This window comes from Mytilus galloprovincialis, chromosome 1, assembly GCF_965363235.1.
Source record: "Mytilus galloprovincialis chromosome 1, xbMytGall1.hap1.1, whole genome shotgun sequence".
Taxonomy (NCBI): Eukaryota; Metazoa; Mollusca; class Bivalvia; order Mytilida; family Mytilidae; genus Mytilus; species Mytilus galloprovincialis.
The window spans coordinates 35,972,914-35,987,784 of NC_134838.1; the positions used below are offsets into that span (position 1 = coordinate 35,972,914).

The following is a 14,871-nucleotide window of genomic DNA, read 5'->3' on the forward strand; positions in this document are numbered from 1 at the left end:
GTGATAATTAATGTTGCAATTTAAATGTGCTAAAGCATTATTGTGAAAATTGCAATTACCGTCTTTATCTTATCTAGCAAATTTAATATTACATAGACGTTACTATTATGGGTTACTAACCATTATAAATCCTTCAAGAATCGGTATCAAAGTCTGGGGTACTAGACAAACGTGTGTTTGATTAGCATGTCTTGACAAGGAAAAAAGTTTGTGTTTACGTTATTGATGTTGGTGTGTTTTTTGTTTTAATGTACACTTTTACGCGGAAAGAGTAATTATGTATTTCGCCTTTTCTTCAATTGTAGTTTGGTACATTTTGGCAAATTAAAAATACCCTTTCCCTAAACTATTTTGACAATTTGTCGCCTTTCCTAAAAAAAAATGGATATGTGGTATCATGAAAAATACTTTTTGATGCAAAGTATGACATTTGAAAATAAAAATAATAAATATGTGGGATATACATCAATGAGAAAACTACCCATGACTATTGAAGATAGTATATTAGGCTCAGACTAGATGTCTTTTGAGTTTTAGGTTTTTTTGGTTTGATTGTTTGTTGACAATAATTTCACATTGAATTTTTAAGCTGACTTTCAGATAACATTGTTTCTGTTTTTATGTGTTCTCTTAAAAAAATACAAATTTCAAAATAACATTTAACTTTAAAATAAGTTAATGACAACTCTTAACAGGTCATAAAGCGGGAGGTTTGAATAGCCATTAAGCCAGGTTCAACCCACAATTTGTTTTAAAATGTCCTTTACACAGTAAGGAATATGGCAGTTGTTATCAAATAATTTGTTTGTATGTATGTTGGGGTTTATTTTGTTAGACTTGTGTGTTCCTGTTGTTCCTGTTGTTTTTTTGTTTTTCTCTTATAGTATATGTTCTCTTTAGCTTTGTAACCCGGATTTGTTTTCTTTCAATCTATTGATAACTTTTGAACACCAATATACTACTGTGGCATTTACTTATCTTCTTTTCACGTTTTAAGTAGATGTACTGAAAAAGACTCGGTCTGAGAGAAGTTAGTCAAAATTAATTCATTGGCCATCTTAAACGAAAACTGCACCAGTCTTGAAAAAATAAAGAAAATGAAAGACAAAATGACCTGCATTCAGCTCATCACAAGTATGTCTGCCAAGTAAATATTTATCAAAGGAACCAGGATTATAATATATTGTAACCTGAAAATAATAGTGCATGGAAACTGAAGCTTTAAAAGTACTTTAATAAAAACAAATCATCGTAAAGGGCATTAGTTATTCCGGAAATCAAGTTTAAATGTTATTACTTAACCCACTCATACCCATCCTGTACTAATTCGATTTTATATGCTTTTAATTTTATTCCAGTATTTTTAATGTCATTTAAATGGTTACATGTAAAAACCTCTAATGGCATGTTCAGAATGGTATGTATTTATAATTTCCATAATAAAATCATTTGCAGTAGATTTTTTAAAGCAAAGAAATTCCCTATGAAAATCTGAAATATAGCAGTGTTCCAATAATAAAATGAATAAATCTATTATACTGAATTAAGTAAATGACAGTAATCTAAAATCCATTAAATTAAAATTCGTCATCGCTATTTTAAGATCACAACTGCCGATCCAGTTACACAAGATATTTAACTTTCATTGAGATGGGAAAAGATCCAATTTAATTTCTATCAGTGGATAGACATAAGGAAACAATTAGCTTTTCACATTTTGATACTGACAAATTATAACATTTGCATTGTAAAAGATATTATGTGGACATACATGTGATTTGTATTATAGTGGTGTTTGGTAGTTGGGTCGTGGAGATATACCCAATATAGCCCTTTATTCATGTTAAACTCATATTGAGTCAAATTATGTAAAGAAATTAAAATAAAACTATTATATTCATGCTAATTCCAAATACATATTGAGTCAAATAATATTATGTAATCAAAATCTTGTTAATTTCAAATTTATCTAGAGTGAAATTGGGTTAAGTTATTTATCTTCTGTTAAGTCCAAAATTCGATGATATTTGTTCTTTTTGTTTCGTTTTTGTTTATATTAAATGCCATTTTCAGCGACTATATTTTGACGTACATGTTTTATTGTTTCAGGAAGCCTGTGTACCCATGGAGAAAAAAAAACTCAGAGATTACAGCCTTTAGCGATCACTAAATATAAAGCTCTTAGAACACTCTACCCGTTATTATTAAATAATTATTAGTCTGTGACCTAGCTTCCAATATTTCAACTCGGGAATTTCTTAAATCTTAAACGGGTAATGTAGTAGAAAACAAAATTAAAGAATAAGAAAGAAATCAAGATACTATAGTTTTTGAATAAAATAAGGAAAACTTGCACATCTTATGAATCCTATATTATGTAGAAGTCCTATTTAGACATGAATGGAAAACGTTATGATGATACACAAAAGTGGACGTAAACATGACTGAGGTTCCCCTATTTTTAATATATTTTTTATACATGTAAGAAGATTGGCTAGCTATAAAACAATGTTTAATCCACCATTGTATAAATAAGGAAATGACTATACCAGTCAGGGATATGACAGTGTTTTTTTTTTCATTCGTTTGATGTTTATGAGCTTTTGATTTTTCAATTTGATAAGGGATTTTCCGATTTGAATTTTCCTTTCAGTTCGGTTTTTCGGTTAATACCCTTTTTTTCAATTACTTGTTTTCTTCCTAAATATAAGCTTGTTCTATCGCGTTTTTTAATCTATACAGAAATAAATTATGAAATTTAATTGCTGCTTTACAAATTACGAAGCATATGCGAAACATCATGTATGATTGTACGAGGCATCGGATTTAACGTTATATTTGAATTTGACTTTGAATTTGACTGTCTACCAAATTGATCACTGGCAATTTTGTCGGTCGGACCATACCTGGGACATGAAAGAGCTTGAGGGTTACCGGGTTCCATAAAATATAATGGGGGATGAAACATACGACTTAACTTAGTTTTGTTAATAAATGTATGTTTAAGTACTATTAATGTCGAGTGTGGAAATATCGTATTGGCCGAGGTTTGGTATTGGAATCAGTTCTTAATGATTTTAGACGATATGTAGACAATAAAAGCAACAGTAGCATACCGCTGTTCAATAGTCATAAATCGATTAGTCGAGACAAATCCGGTTTTCAAACTAAATCAGGTTAACATACCAACTATAAGAGGAAACAACAGCACAACAGAAATACTAAAATGCAACAAAAATAAACACCAACATACATATAAAAAGACAATTTGACAACAACTATCCTATTCCTGACTTGGTACATAATATTTTCGTAAAAAAAAATGGTGGATTGAACAGTTGACAAACTATACTCAGTATCACAGATGATACTGATATCACTGATATGTTCCATTAAAATTAATCTCAAGTCCTTCCCTTTTTCCTCGATTGTAACGTAGTCGAATAAGAAGTATAAGTATAACTGAATTTGTACTTGCCTGACCAACATTACGGATTATAATAGTTAACCACGTGGTGTCACCTTTTTGTGAGTTTTTGTGGTGTTCGTTTTGCTCAGTCTTTAGTTTCCTGTGTAGAGATTTGTGGATTTTTCTTGTTTTTTCTTTGTATTTCGCTTTTGGTTTTGGTGTTGTCCGTTTTACCTACAACTATGAGTTTATAATGTCCCCTCGTGTTTTGTGTATCCATTTATTTTACAATATTAAAACATGTGAATGGGTTGGGTTGATTTGCTTTTGTTTCATTTCCATTCCACAGTCTTGCATAATTGTTAAACAAATTTTTGTTTTCTCTTATCGAATTCCTTAAATGCAAGCGTCTAAGCATTTAAAATAGAATATCAACAGCTTGTATAAGTCTCAGATACATATTGAATAACAATCAACATTTAAAGAAAATGTTGATTAGGAACTTGGGATTGATAGGACAAGTTGAAAAGTGTCGTAAACAGAATTAAGATAAAGCATTTAGCTCTTAAGTGTCATCAAGTGACAGCTATTGAAGAGTAACATTTTAAATTAATTATGATAACTAATTAAATAATGTCTTGCTTTTTTTACTTTGCGGAGATCAGATTCGTTCCATATCGAAAGTCAATGCTTCTTGATATTCAAGATAATCACAGCATCATTAAAAGAATGTAGTGCTTGATAAAGACAGGAATTCAATACTTCGTTGTGATTACAAAAGAAACAAAAATATCAATAATACAGCATTTATCTGTCCAATAATTGTAAATTCAATACATGTCCTGTTGTTTTTGCCATTACAGTTAATTAACAAATAAAGAAACGTTACTTTGAAATCCTTAAAAGGACGTTAACGTGCAATAAACTGAATCGTGTTACATGATGGTACAATCTTGAACTAGCTTAGAATTGTTAATAAAGACGGGTAACTGGTAAACATATATTTAACATATATATAGTTACAACAATTAAGGTGATGAATGAAAAACAAGACCTATCCCGCTAAAAAAAATGTTAATGATTTAGTTTCTCAAAAACTACTACAATGTCATTTAAAACAATTGCGAGAATTGAAAATATTTCTTGAAATAAATTAGTTTAAGATAGACTGTCACTCTGGATCTTACTTTTGAATCTTCTGTCAAGGGATCCGTCCAAAGTTTTATGTTTCTCAAAGCACTTAGTGGAGGACAATTCTTTGTAAGGAACTTTGTGTAATTCAAGAAGCAATATATAAAAGAGATCTCGTTCTAGTTACATTAGTTCTAACTGTATTAACAAACAAACGCTGACTTTTATCCTATTGATGAACTTGTGTTATTGAGTTACTGTCTCATCGACGTGTACCTAATTGTTTATTGATACTGAACATAATATTCACATGTTAGCAGAAACGTTTTTAAATCAAGTGAGCGCCAGTGCAGTAATTCAAGGATTGCATTTTACTTAGTGCTCACGGAATCTTGATTCAAGTAGGGTTTCATTCTAATTATTTGAGATTTGAAAAAAGCATTTGTATTTCAAATGTCATTTACAAAGCAAATATGTAAACTGTTGTCAATTAGGTTTGTCTGGTTCTTTTACAAGTCTTACATTCACGATAATGTGTAGGTTAAAACTAAAATATGTTAATAAAGATACGTGTATGAGTGTTTCTTTAATATGTACTTAAGATTTTTGGTTCTGATTTTTTAAAAAAATATTCAGCACGTAGAGTAAGTTTTAATATTCATAAAATGTATGTAAGAAAAAATTGTCACTTTCATCCAGACTAAGTGTTATAAGATACCTATACAAATGTTTTACCCTGCAAGATAGAAATAAAACACATAATTGAAATCGGATTGATTGTAATTGATATTTGATTGTATATATTATAATGACAAAGATTGTAACCATATTCAATTTGTTATCAAGAAAAATATTGATGTGTAAACAGTCTAAGGAATGGGAGGAAATCAGAATCAGCACGATAATCTATACTTTAATATCTAGTATATCTACAAGAACTTCAATTCAGCATTGATGATGCTGACAGACAGGAGTAGTCTAAACGACCATATCGTTATATCCAAGTCCTACCTCAAAGATCATGACGATGATGCATTGTATAATATATTACTTTAATGTATCTGTATTCTTCTGCGACAGAGTTATTAAATTTCTGCACGGATTAATTTGATATAAATATATATTCCATGTCAAACTGACTTTCACTTCCATTACTCAATTACTCCCTTTGTTGTCGGCAGAAAAATGCTAAAGGATTAATTTTAAAGGATGATCGATTCCATTTTATCTTAAATTTAACTTAACTTCCTTTAATTAAACATATATTGTTGTTTTGAGTGAGTCTATGCCTTGATAGTCAATTGATGGATATTTAATTTGAGATTGCTTCAAAGTTTAAAAAAAAAGTCAAATCATCCAGATTAAGTTTCACGTACTATTTGAGATCTTTGATTTAGGGAAAAGAATTAAATCCATTTGCTGACAATTATTGGTAAATGCAGAATTCTTTGACAATTGTATCTTAGATTTAAAATATGCAATATAAATATAAATCTGATAATTTCTCATGTTTCCGTTGAGATTTTACACAGTATCATATACTCCTATATTTGGTCAATACCAAATAAATACAAAGGAAAAAGATGTGGTATGAATGCCAATGAGTCTAATGACGTGGAAGAAGAATACTATACGTCACTATACAACAATGAGCAAAAACCAATAACGTAAAGTCAGTTATGCATGACAAAATGTGAATCAATTCAAACAAGAAAAAACAAAGATTTATGAGAAAATAGTAAACGAAAATCAAATATGACAGACATCAACTATTGACAACCACTAGATTGTAGGCTCTAGACTTGAACAGACACAATGAACTATATAACATCTTCAAACTTCTTAAGAAAAAAGAATAAGAATGATGTTCTTTGTTTGTATTTTAATTTTCTGTTCAATTTTAAACGTATCTTATATAAGATGTTGTATACACATACCGTACTTCTGTAACCCTTCGGGGCCCATATGATACAGCTATGAGTGTTAACGTTTTTCCAAGACGAAACTAATGATAAAGAAACTCCGGCATATTAACTTCAAGTGATATACATAAACTACCCTACACACAGTATCTCTATGGGAAAATCTTAGTTAGTTCAAGTCCTGCACGGTTATGCTATTAATGGTATTCATAGATCACCCGTAGCAAAGAAACATCCTTAGATTATAATTCTATTGTAATACTGTTGAACTGCATACATTACTCAAGTAAGAACAGCAAAAATTTTCGTGGAGGATTTAATTTCGTTTATTTCGTGGGAAGAATATATCCACAAAATTAAAACCCCCAAAAAACAATAAAATTTAAGTTACATATAATTTCAGTTCCTTTTATTTTTAAACAACGAAATTAAATCCCAATGAAATCTTATATAGAGACAAAACCACATTTTAACCCCACGAAAATTAATGTTTCTACAGTTTATGTAATTAAGCCGATAGTATCCTTAATTTCTATATATTTATTTTTCTATTTTTACAGACACACACAATTTAGTTCGCTTATATATCTGGAGAATTCATTTAAGCAGATATGTCAATACAAATTTTCAATTTTGTTTATGCATTGTTATCGGTCATCAAGTATTTATAGTTCTTTTGTCTGTAGCTTGATTGTTTCTTTTGTAATGAGGCGTAAACAAACATTTGAATGAATACAAATTGACTTGAATCGCATTCTGTTTTTTCTTCCTTTACTTCGTATGAAATGATAGCATATGCAACCTTTATATTTTGTATGAATTCAGCAACAGAAGCGTTTTCATTTTTTATAAATTTTGAAAACAGTATTCAATTCTTACATTAATAGATCTTCGATATAAAAATAATAATACAAACATATTGAATCTGAAAGTTAACTTCAAACACAATACTTCTGTAGAAATTATCGAGTCCGATGAAAGGAGTACCCCTCCACTTGAAATCAATTATACGTCATATGTAGTGAAGGTCGATCGTTTATTATTTATTAAATTTCAATAACGAATAAATACATGAATATCATTGGACTGCTACCTTATATAACATCAAGAGAATAACATTACCATTTCCGATTTATATCTTAAGCAGCTTAGCAATAATGATCAGAGGTTATACGTAGACAGCAGAAAGTAGTCAAAACAATGTTTTATTACAAAATCTCATCTACCAGAAATCTCCTCCAAATGACCACGTAAGGTTGAAAAAATATGTGTTCAAGTAAACCGACCGAACAATTAAATGATTGCATGCATTACTTGTTATTTACTTTAAGCTGAACCATATGTTGTATACAATCTGCATTTATGATATCAATGTCGTATGCATATAGTATTCAAACAATAAAATATTCATTCATTCATTCAAAAATATAGACTTGAAGTCATTTATACAGACTGTAAAAGCATTCAGACTTGTTAGTGCTGGATGACTGAGCTTTGGGCGTTTACCTCCTTTGATTAAATCGTATGCACGTTGCATCAAATTTAATTACACGAACATACTTTAATATAAATATGAACTTTAAAACAAAACAAAACGTAAAATTTAATATAATCTAGAGTAAAAAAAATGAAACGAACTTACCTTTCAACACTTACAGATGATAGATTGAGGATGGACGCCATGGCTGTTAACATCTCCACAAATCCAACAAGTTTACATATAACGGATCCTAGTGACCAGTTATTTATAGTATATCCTATCGTTTGATAAGGAACACACACCAAAAGAAAAAGTATATCAGCCACAGCTAAACTAACCATGAAGTTTTTCGTGACACTTCTAGACTTTCTGTCTCCAAATACAGCAAAAATAACCAATGCATTCCCTATTAATCCGACAAGGAAAGCAACACTGTATATAGTTACCGTGGGTATAAAATGAGCATCACGTACCCATGGCTTTCTCAAATTTTCTATGTCTCCATCATACTCAAACAACATTTCAGATGAAAAGTTGATATATTTAAAATCCATCAACGAATTATTAGCCATTTTTAGTTAAAACTATTGTAAAGTCCTTATATCAAATAAAATAAACTTTATAAGTTGAGATGAATATCTTACATACTTTCTTTCTTCATGGATTCGTTTCCGATCTGCTTTAATAAATGTTTAACTTAAGACAGATGCTTATTCTAGTGTTCCAGAAATTGTCCAATGAACAGCTAAGTAAGAACTGATGGATTCCTATTGATTCCCTGTATTAGTTATTTTCACGGGAAAACAAAGTTATCTTTAAGGATATCCAATATAAATTTTCTATACTGAGATCGACTTATATCAAAAGAAGAGTTTAACGTTAATATGCAACAAATATAACTTATAAAATATAATTAACAGAAATCATTTCAGCGTTTCAATATAAATTTCACACACGACAGGTGAATAAATAACGGTTTACTTTTTTTGGATACACAGAAAATTCATGATTAGATTATTTTTAGGCACATATAACACAAGCAATGCTTTCAATAATTTGCGTCCGTCGTTTAAATATGGTTTTCCAAAATAGTGAAAGGATTTCTTCAAAGTTGAATGATCCTCCACGATATTAGTCAAAATATTCATACCACATAGTTACAGAGATTAATATATTACCTAGCAGAAAAACAGACATTTGAGAATGTTAAAACATTATGAATAAAAATTCTGTTTGTGGCAAATATTCAAAAATGTAGAAAAAAGGAAATTTCATTGTTACAAAAAGTTGGTAAACGACATTTTTATTGCAATTTAAAAGAATACGAGAATGGTTAATAATTCCTTGTCTTACATCTGTAAAAGAGGGACGAAAGATACCAGAAGGACAGTCAACCTCATAAATCGAAAATAAACTAGGGGTGATCTCAGGTGCTCCGGAAGGGTACGCAGATTGTGCTCCACATGTTGCACCCGTCGTGTTGCTCATGTAATAACAAATCTGGTTAATAGTTTAATTCGGTAGGTCACATTCATAAAAGGGAAGGGGATTGTAGTTACGACGTAAGGAACATATTCGATATTACCTGTGAAACAGTTATGCCATAACGGTCACCCAACTCACATCAAATACAGACCCTCTTAAAGGCTATTGTACTTTTTCATTTGAACGTAGAGTGTAATATTCTCTACACCTGCAACCATCCAAAGTAAGGAACCTGTCGTTTGTTGTGGTATATCATTTTTGTTTTTTTATTTTGTCCATAAGTCAGACCTTTAGATTTTCTAGTTGGTCATTTCCGGGTCTTTTATAGCTTTTAATCATAGTAAGAGGCCGTACGGTGACCTATAGTTGATAATGTTAATGTCGTTTGGTCTCTGGTGGAGCTGTGTATCGTAGGCTTTCATTCCCAATTTTCTCTATTTTTATTTTGAATTTAACACATATAGTCAGTCTGAACTACTGCGTTTATATTATGCCAATCAGTCATAAAAGCGTTCCTCTAGCATGGTTTTTATGGTATGGTGGAATGAAGTTATGATTTTCAAGCTATTAAACAATTATTTTCATTTAACCCTTATGGTTTATTTTAGTGATCGTAGCCACGTCGGTTGATGAATGAGAGTTTCTGCATTAAATTTAAACTGGAAACCTTAAGAATAATTGCGGTCAATTTTAATTTCATTTGGTGAGTTTTTCTGAGCTTAAATTTAGATTGTGGATAATTGTTTTATTGATTATGATGTATGTTTTTGCTACTTATGATATTTGAATCTACCCTTTCGTGAAATCTTCTACAATTTATTGCAGATCGACGGCATACGACAGAAAAACCCTCATGCTGATACTTAATTTAGATTACACGGATCTTTTCATACACTATATACAGGCACATTAAAGACTGCTCTGGAATTGAACGGTTTGACAAAACTGTTAACGAAAAAATATCATTATGAATAACTTGATCAAACAGATAGAAACGTGCTGAAAATTATCAATTAAGCAATAATAGAGTAACAAAATACTTCCGTATTATGAATTATTCTTTAACTATGAGGTTGTTTTTGAGTTTTCGTTCTCAGGTTACTCGTGATAAGTTTTATCTATAAAAAATGAGCCCAAACGCTTGATTTAAAAGATTAATGGATTCGTTTACGAATATGGAATATTGTAAATCAAGTAGAACTTAAACTATATACTCGATGACTTTATAATCCATTTCATTTCCTCGCAATGTAACTTGCTGTCTGTAATGCATCACTTTTTTACAGCCTTGTGGCAGAATCGTATTATAAATCTCAATGAAATGTATTTGAACATTCGATATCCCCATTACTAGTTAACTTTGATAATGAACTGCAACAAGGTTATTCGTGTATAAATCGTTTTTAATTCCAATCATATTTTACAAATTTGTTTGTGGCTAATGACATTTACAACGTAGTTTTTCGCACAGTTAGTTAAAAATTATCATAATGTAATGAAAATTAGTTGTTTATCGTTTTATATTCATAGTACATACGGAAGTATTCCATTATTATTTAAGTAGAGTGTTTTATATAAACATAGACTTACAGAGAATATGAACTCTATAGAGCTTTTATAATTTACTTATATATATCAAATCATCCAAATTTCTTCATTTTCCCATTTTATCATTTAACATATATTTAACTGGTTAATACTGTTCTATAGGAACCATCTGTGTCGTTTGTCTCGCTGTTAGTTTTCTCTAAATATAAAAAGAATAAAAAATAACATGAATAATTATTATTATAGAATTATGAGTTCGATATAGGGTGACTCAACTGAAAGACAAAACGAGATGGTTCCAATTTTACTTTATTTACCTGCCGTTGAAAAATAAAATGTCTGTTAATACGATTTGCTGGCGTTCGCATTGTTTATCAAGGTTTCCTCGATAGAAGGAATTGGAATTCACGGAACTTCTATATAAGGGTTTTCAATTGTTGCATCCGTGAACATGTATTTGACAGCTAATGTCCCATCTCAATATCATTGAAAGATAACAAATAACAAGATTGGTGTTATACGATTGCCTTTTTGCAATAATGAAGACATTGAATATTTTCATTTTTGCTAGCGATGTCACAGGATTTAAAAGAAAACTTTTGGTGTTTATGGACCATTCAGGCCATTAGAATAAATATTTTTGAAATTAATTGTGTAATTCGTTCTCTAATAGTTTGATATATATTTCAAGTATCGAAATGTGAAAAAAATCTTTTCGGTTATATATTTTGGACAATAGATTGGCAGCAAAAAAAGTCATAGAATGTGATTTTTTCAAGTAGTAATAACAGGGAAAATGGCGCTTTACATAGATGTGTTGCTCAATTATTTAATAAATAAAATTGAGAATGGAAATTGGGAATGTGCCAAAGAGACAACAACCCGACCATAGAAAAAAACAACAGCAGAAGGTCACCAACAGGTCTTCAATGTAGCGAGAAATTCCCGCACCCGGAGGCGTCCTTCAGCTGGCCCCTAAACAAATATATACTAGTTCAGTGATAATGAACGCCATACTAATTTCCAAATTGTACAAAAGAAACTAAAATACATTTTTAAAGAAAGTACTTACTACCTTTTGACATTTCGGGAAGTATACGCACTACTTAAATGTAGCTCACAAATACTCATTATCTGCAACTTTAAAAATTGTGTCTTTCTACAATCCAATGACAAGCGGAATGTCGTGTTGGGTCGTAAAATTTATCTTTTTCTTCAGGTGTTAAAATCACTAGATTTTTCGACATCACATTATATAGCTTGACACGTTGGTCAAACAAAATTTATCAAATTGCATCATTTAAAAAAGCATAAACATTTTGATGTCACATCACATTTATTTGGTTAAAAAATATTTTACAGTCAAGGAAGGAATAAGATCCGCATGCAATGTTGCCATGGTTTTAACTTACTTATCATTTGCTTCTATCTGAATAAGGTTCCAAATAATTGTTATCTTGATTAATTTTCGATGTTAAAACGGCTAAGCTTAGCCTAATTTGCATAAAATCTCCTTCATACATCCGTACTAATCCGAGGAATTAATGTCAGCACTTTTACGTGACTTTTGTACTTTTTTATTAGTCTGGAGTTATTTAGAGTTCACATAAACTAATTTGTTCTTTTGTTCAGAATATGTTTCAAAAGTCTCTATTTGCTTATTCTTTTATATTTTGTTCATTGTTTAATATGTTTCATGTATGTAGTAAATATATCGAAGAAAAACATGGCACTTGCTTCATCAATCTACTTCGATTATAACCATTCTGCACTAAAATAGTACGAATAATGAATACATTGTGACATGTTAGATTTTGAGGTGTTTATTGAAATGACACTTATAATCACGTTCCATTCAAAACTAGTTGATTCTCAAAGACATAGAAACCCCCTTTGCAGTCATTAAAGATAATAAATTTTCGGTTTGACTTTGAAACGTGTGAGCTGTACAGTATAATTTGGCTTTTATACCATTGATAACATCAGAAATTGGATTGAGAGGCGGGAAAATGGTTATCTCTGGTATATGGTGGCCAAATATATTTGCAAACTGAAAAATTCGCGTTTTGTATATAAATACTAGAAGAAACCCAAGAGAATACTTTGAATAGATATTTGTTTATATAGAGAATTCTCTTTCGTTCTTAATATCGGTTAAACGAATATGTCAGTAAAAAAACATATTGTCACATCTCAAACAACCATCTTAAGTGTTTATCAAAGACCTTTGATAGGTTTAATATCACGGAAATTGAACTTTCCAAACCGTATCCTAATATGTTTATAACATGGTAGATGCAAAGGGACACAACACTGATAACATTAAAACATATTTTTAAAAAAGACGGAAAGGACATACAGAAATCAAGAGGTTTTCCAAATAACACCCCAACAAAACTAAAATGAATTATTTTTACAGATGTTAACAGGAGGCGGATCCAGGATGGATTTCCAACTATATTTCCCCATTCAAATGCATTGATCGTTAAAAAAGTTAAAAATATTGTCATAAAAAGAGACGTTTAACCGTAGATTTAATAACAGTATCTACATTATTTATTTTTATGTTCTAATTCATAACTTTAAGCGAACATAAATTATTTACAAACATAACTCAACACCTTTGTATGGGATCAGCCAGCATGATAGTCTGCAGCAAAGCAAAGCTTTAGTTTTAAAGACAAATTCAATATACCAAATGTGCATTTTTTACTGTCTACCTATGCCACTGTAGGTAACAAACATAATCTAGAAAAATAAAAACAAATTTCATTATGTACGCAAATGCATATTATGAATCAAATAAAAGATTCTGTTCGTACACACATTGATATTTACATAAAAATAACACAACAAAAATTCATTAAGTCAGGTAGGAGAGTGGAATAGTTTACTGCACCAAAAGCAAACCTCGATTGACAATATTCTAAATTCATAAAACCGCCAAAAGTATAGCACAAAATATTAGAATTGACCTGATTAAAATATTAATGTCAGTTCTAACTCGACCAATGAAAAATATTCAACGTACTATTTACTTTCAACAAGTGTATAATTACAAACAAATACACATGGCAATGTTTACATACCGGTGTGTACATAACTTAAATAAACATATTCATATATAGTAAGGAAAACCTGATTTGATATATGATATCGCTGGGAGCAACACGCTATTGCATATTGTAGCTACTAAAAATCCACCCGCTACACATTCATAAAAAAATATTTATACAGTGATGAGTAGATGTAATTTAGAACATCTTACAAAAAATAGCATATGAAATGTTTCAGTTTGATTTAGTGTCTGTACAATTATATCTTTACGTTCTGTTATTAAGCCACAACATAAGAATACGTCAGAGGCTAAATGACTCTTTCAACTCAAAGTAAACTAACAATGTATATAATTGTGTTGCCTATATGAAATAAGCAATATGAAATGCAAATAGTTTAAAACCATGAAAAAGCAAAGGTATGCACACCGAAATTCCTGTGTAATACTGTGTGACTGAAAATAAACTGCTTTCGAGTTTGCGAGTTATGTCCTTTTACAGTCAAGGAAGAAATAAGATCCGCATGCAATGTTGCCATGGTTTTAACTTACTGATCATTTGCTGCTGAATATGGTTCCACATAATTGTTATCTTGATTAATTTTCGAAGTTTATACGGCTAAGCTTAGCCTAATTTGCATTAAATCTCCTTCATACATCCGTACTAAGCCGAGGAATTAATGTCAGCACTTTTACGTGACTTTCGAACTTTTTTTATTCGTCTGGATTTATCTAGAGTTGACATAAATGCATTTGTTCTTTTCTTCAGAACATGTTTCAAATTTTTCTAATTGCTTATTCCTTTACAGTTTTTAATTGTTTAACATGTTTTATGTTTATA

At 30.3% G+C, this 14,871-nt stretch overlaps 1 protein-coding gene across 1 annotated transcript in view; it reads right to left on the reverse strand.

Annotated features, from left to right (window-relative positions):
* Window positions 1-8,879, reverse strand: part of LOC143072966 (G-protein coupled receptor 54-like) — a 71,849-nt gene extending 62,970 nt beyond the window's left edge. Inside the window, exon 1 of the mRNA XM_076248157.1 lies at window positions 8,105-8,879. Coding sequence (XP_076104272.1) covers window positions 8,105-8,514 — 410 coding nt within the window. The 5' untranslated portion in view covers window positions 8,515-8,879. The remainder of the gene's footprint in view (window positions 1-8,104) is intronic.
* Window positions 8,880-14,871: the final 5,992 nt, after the last annotated feature.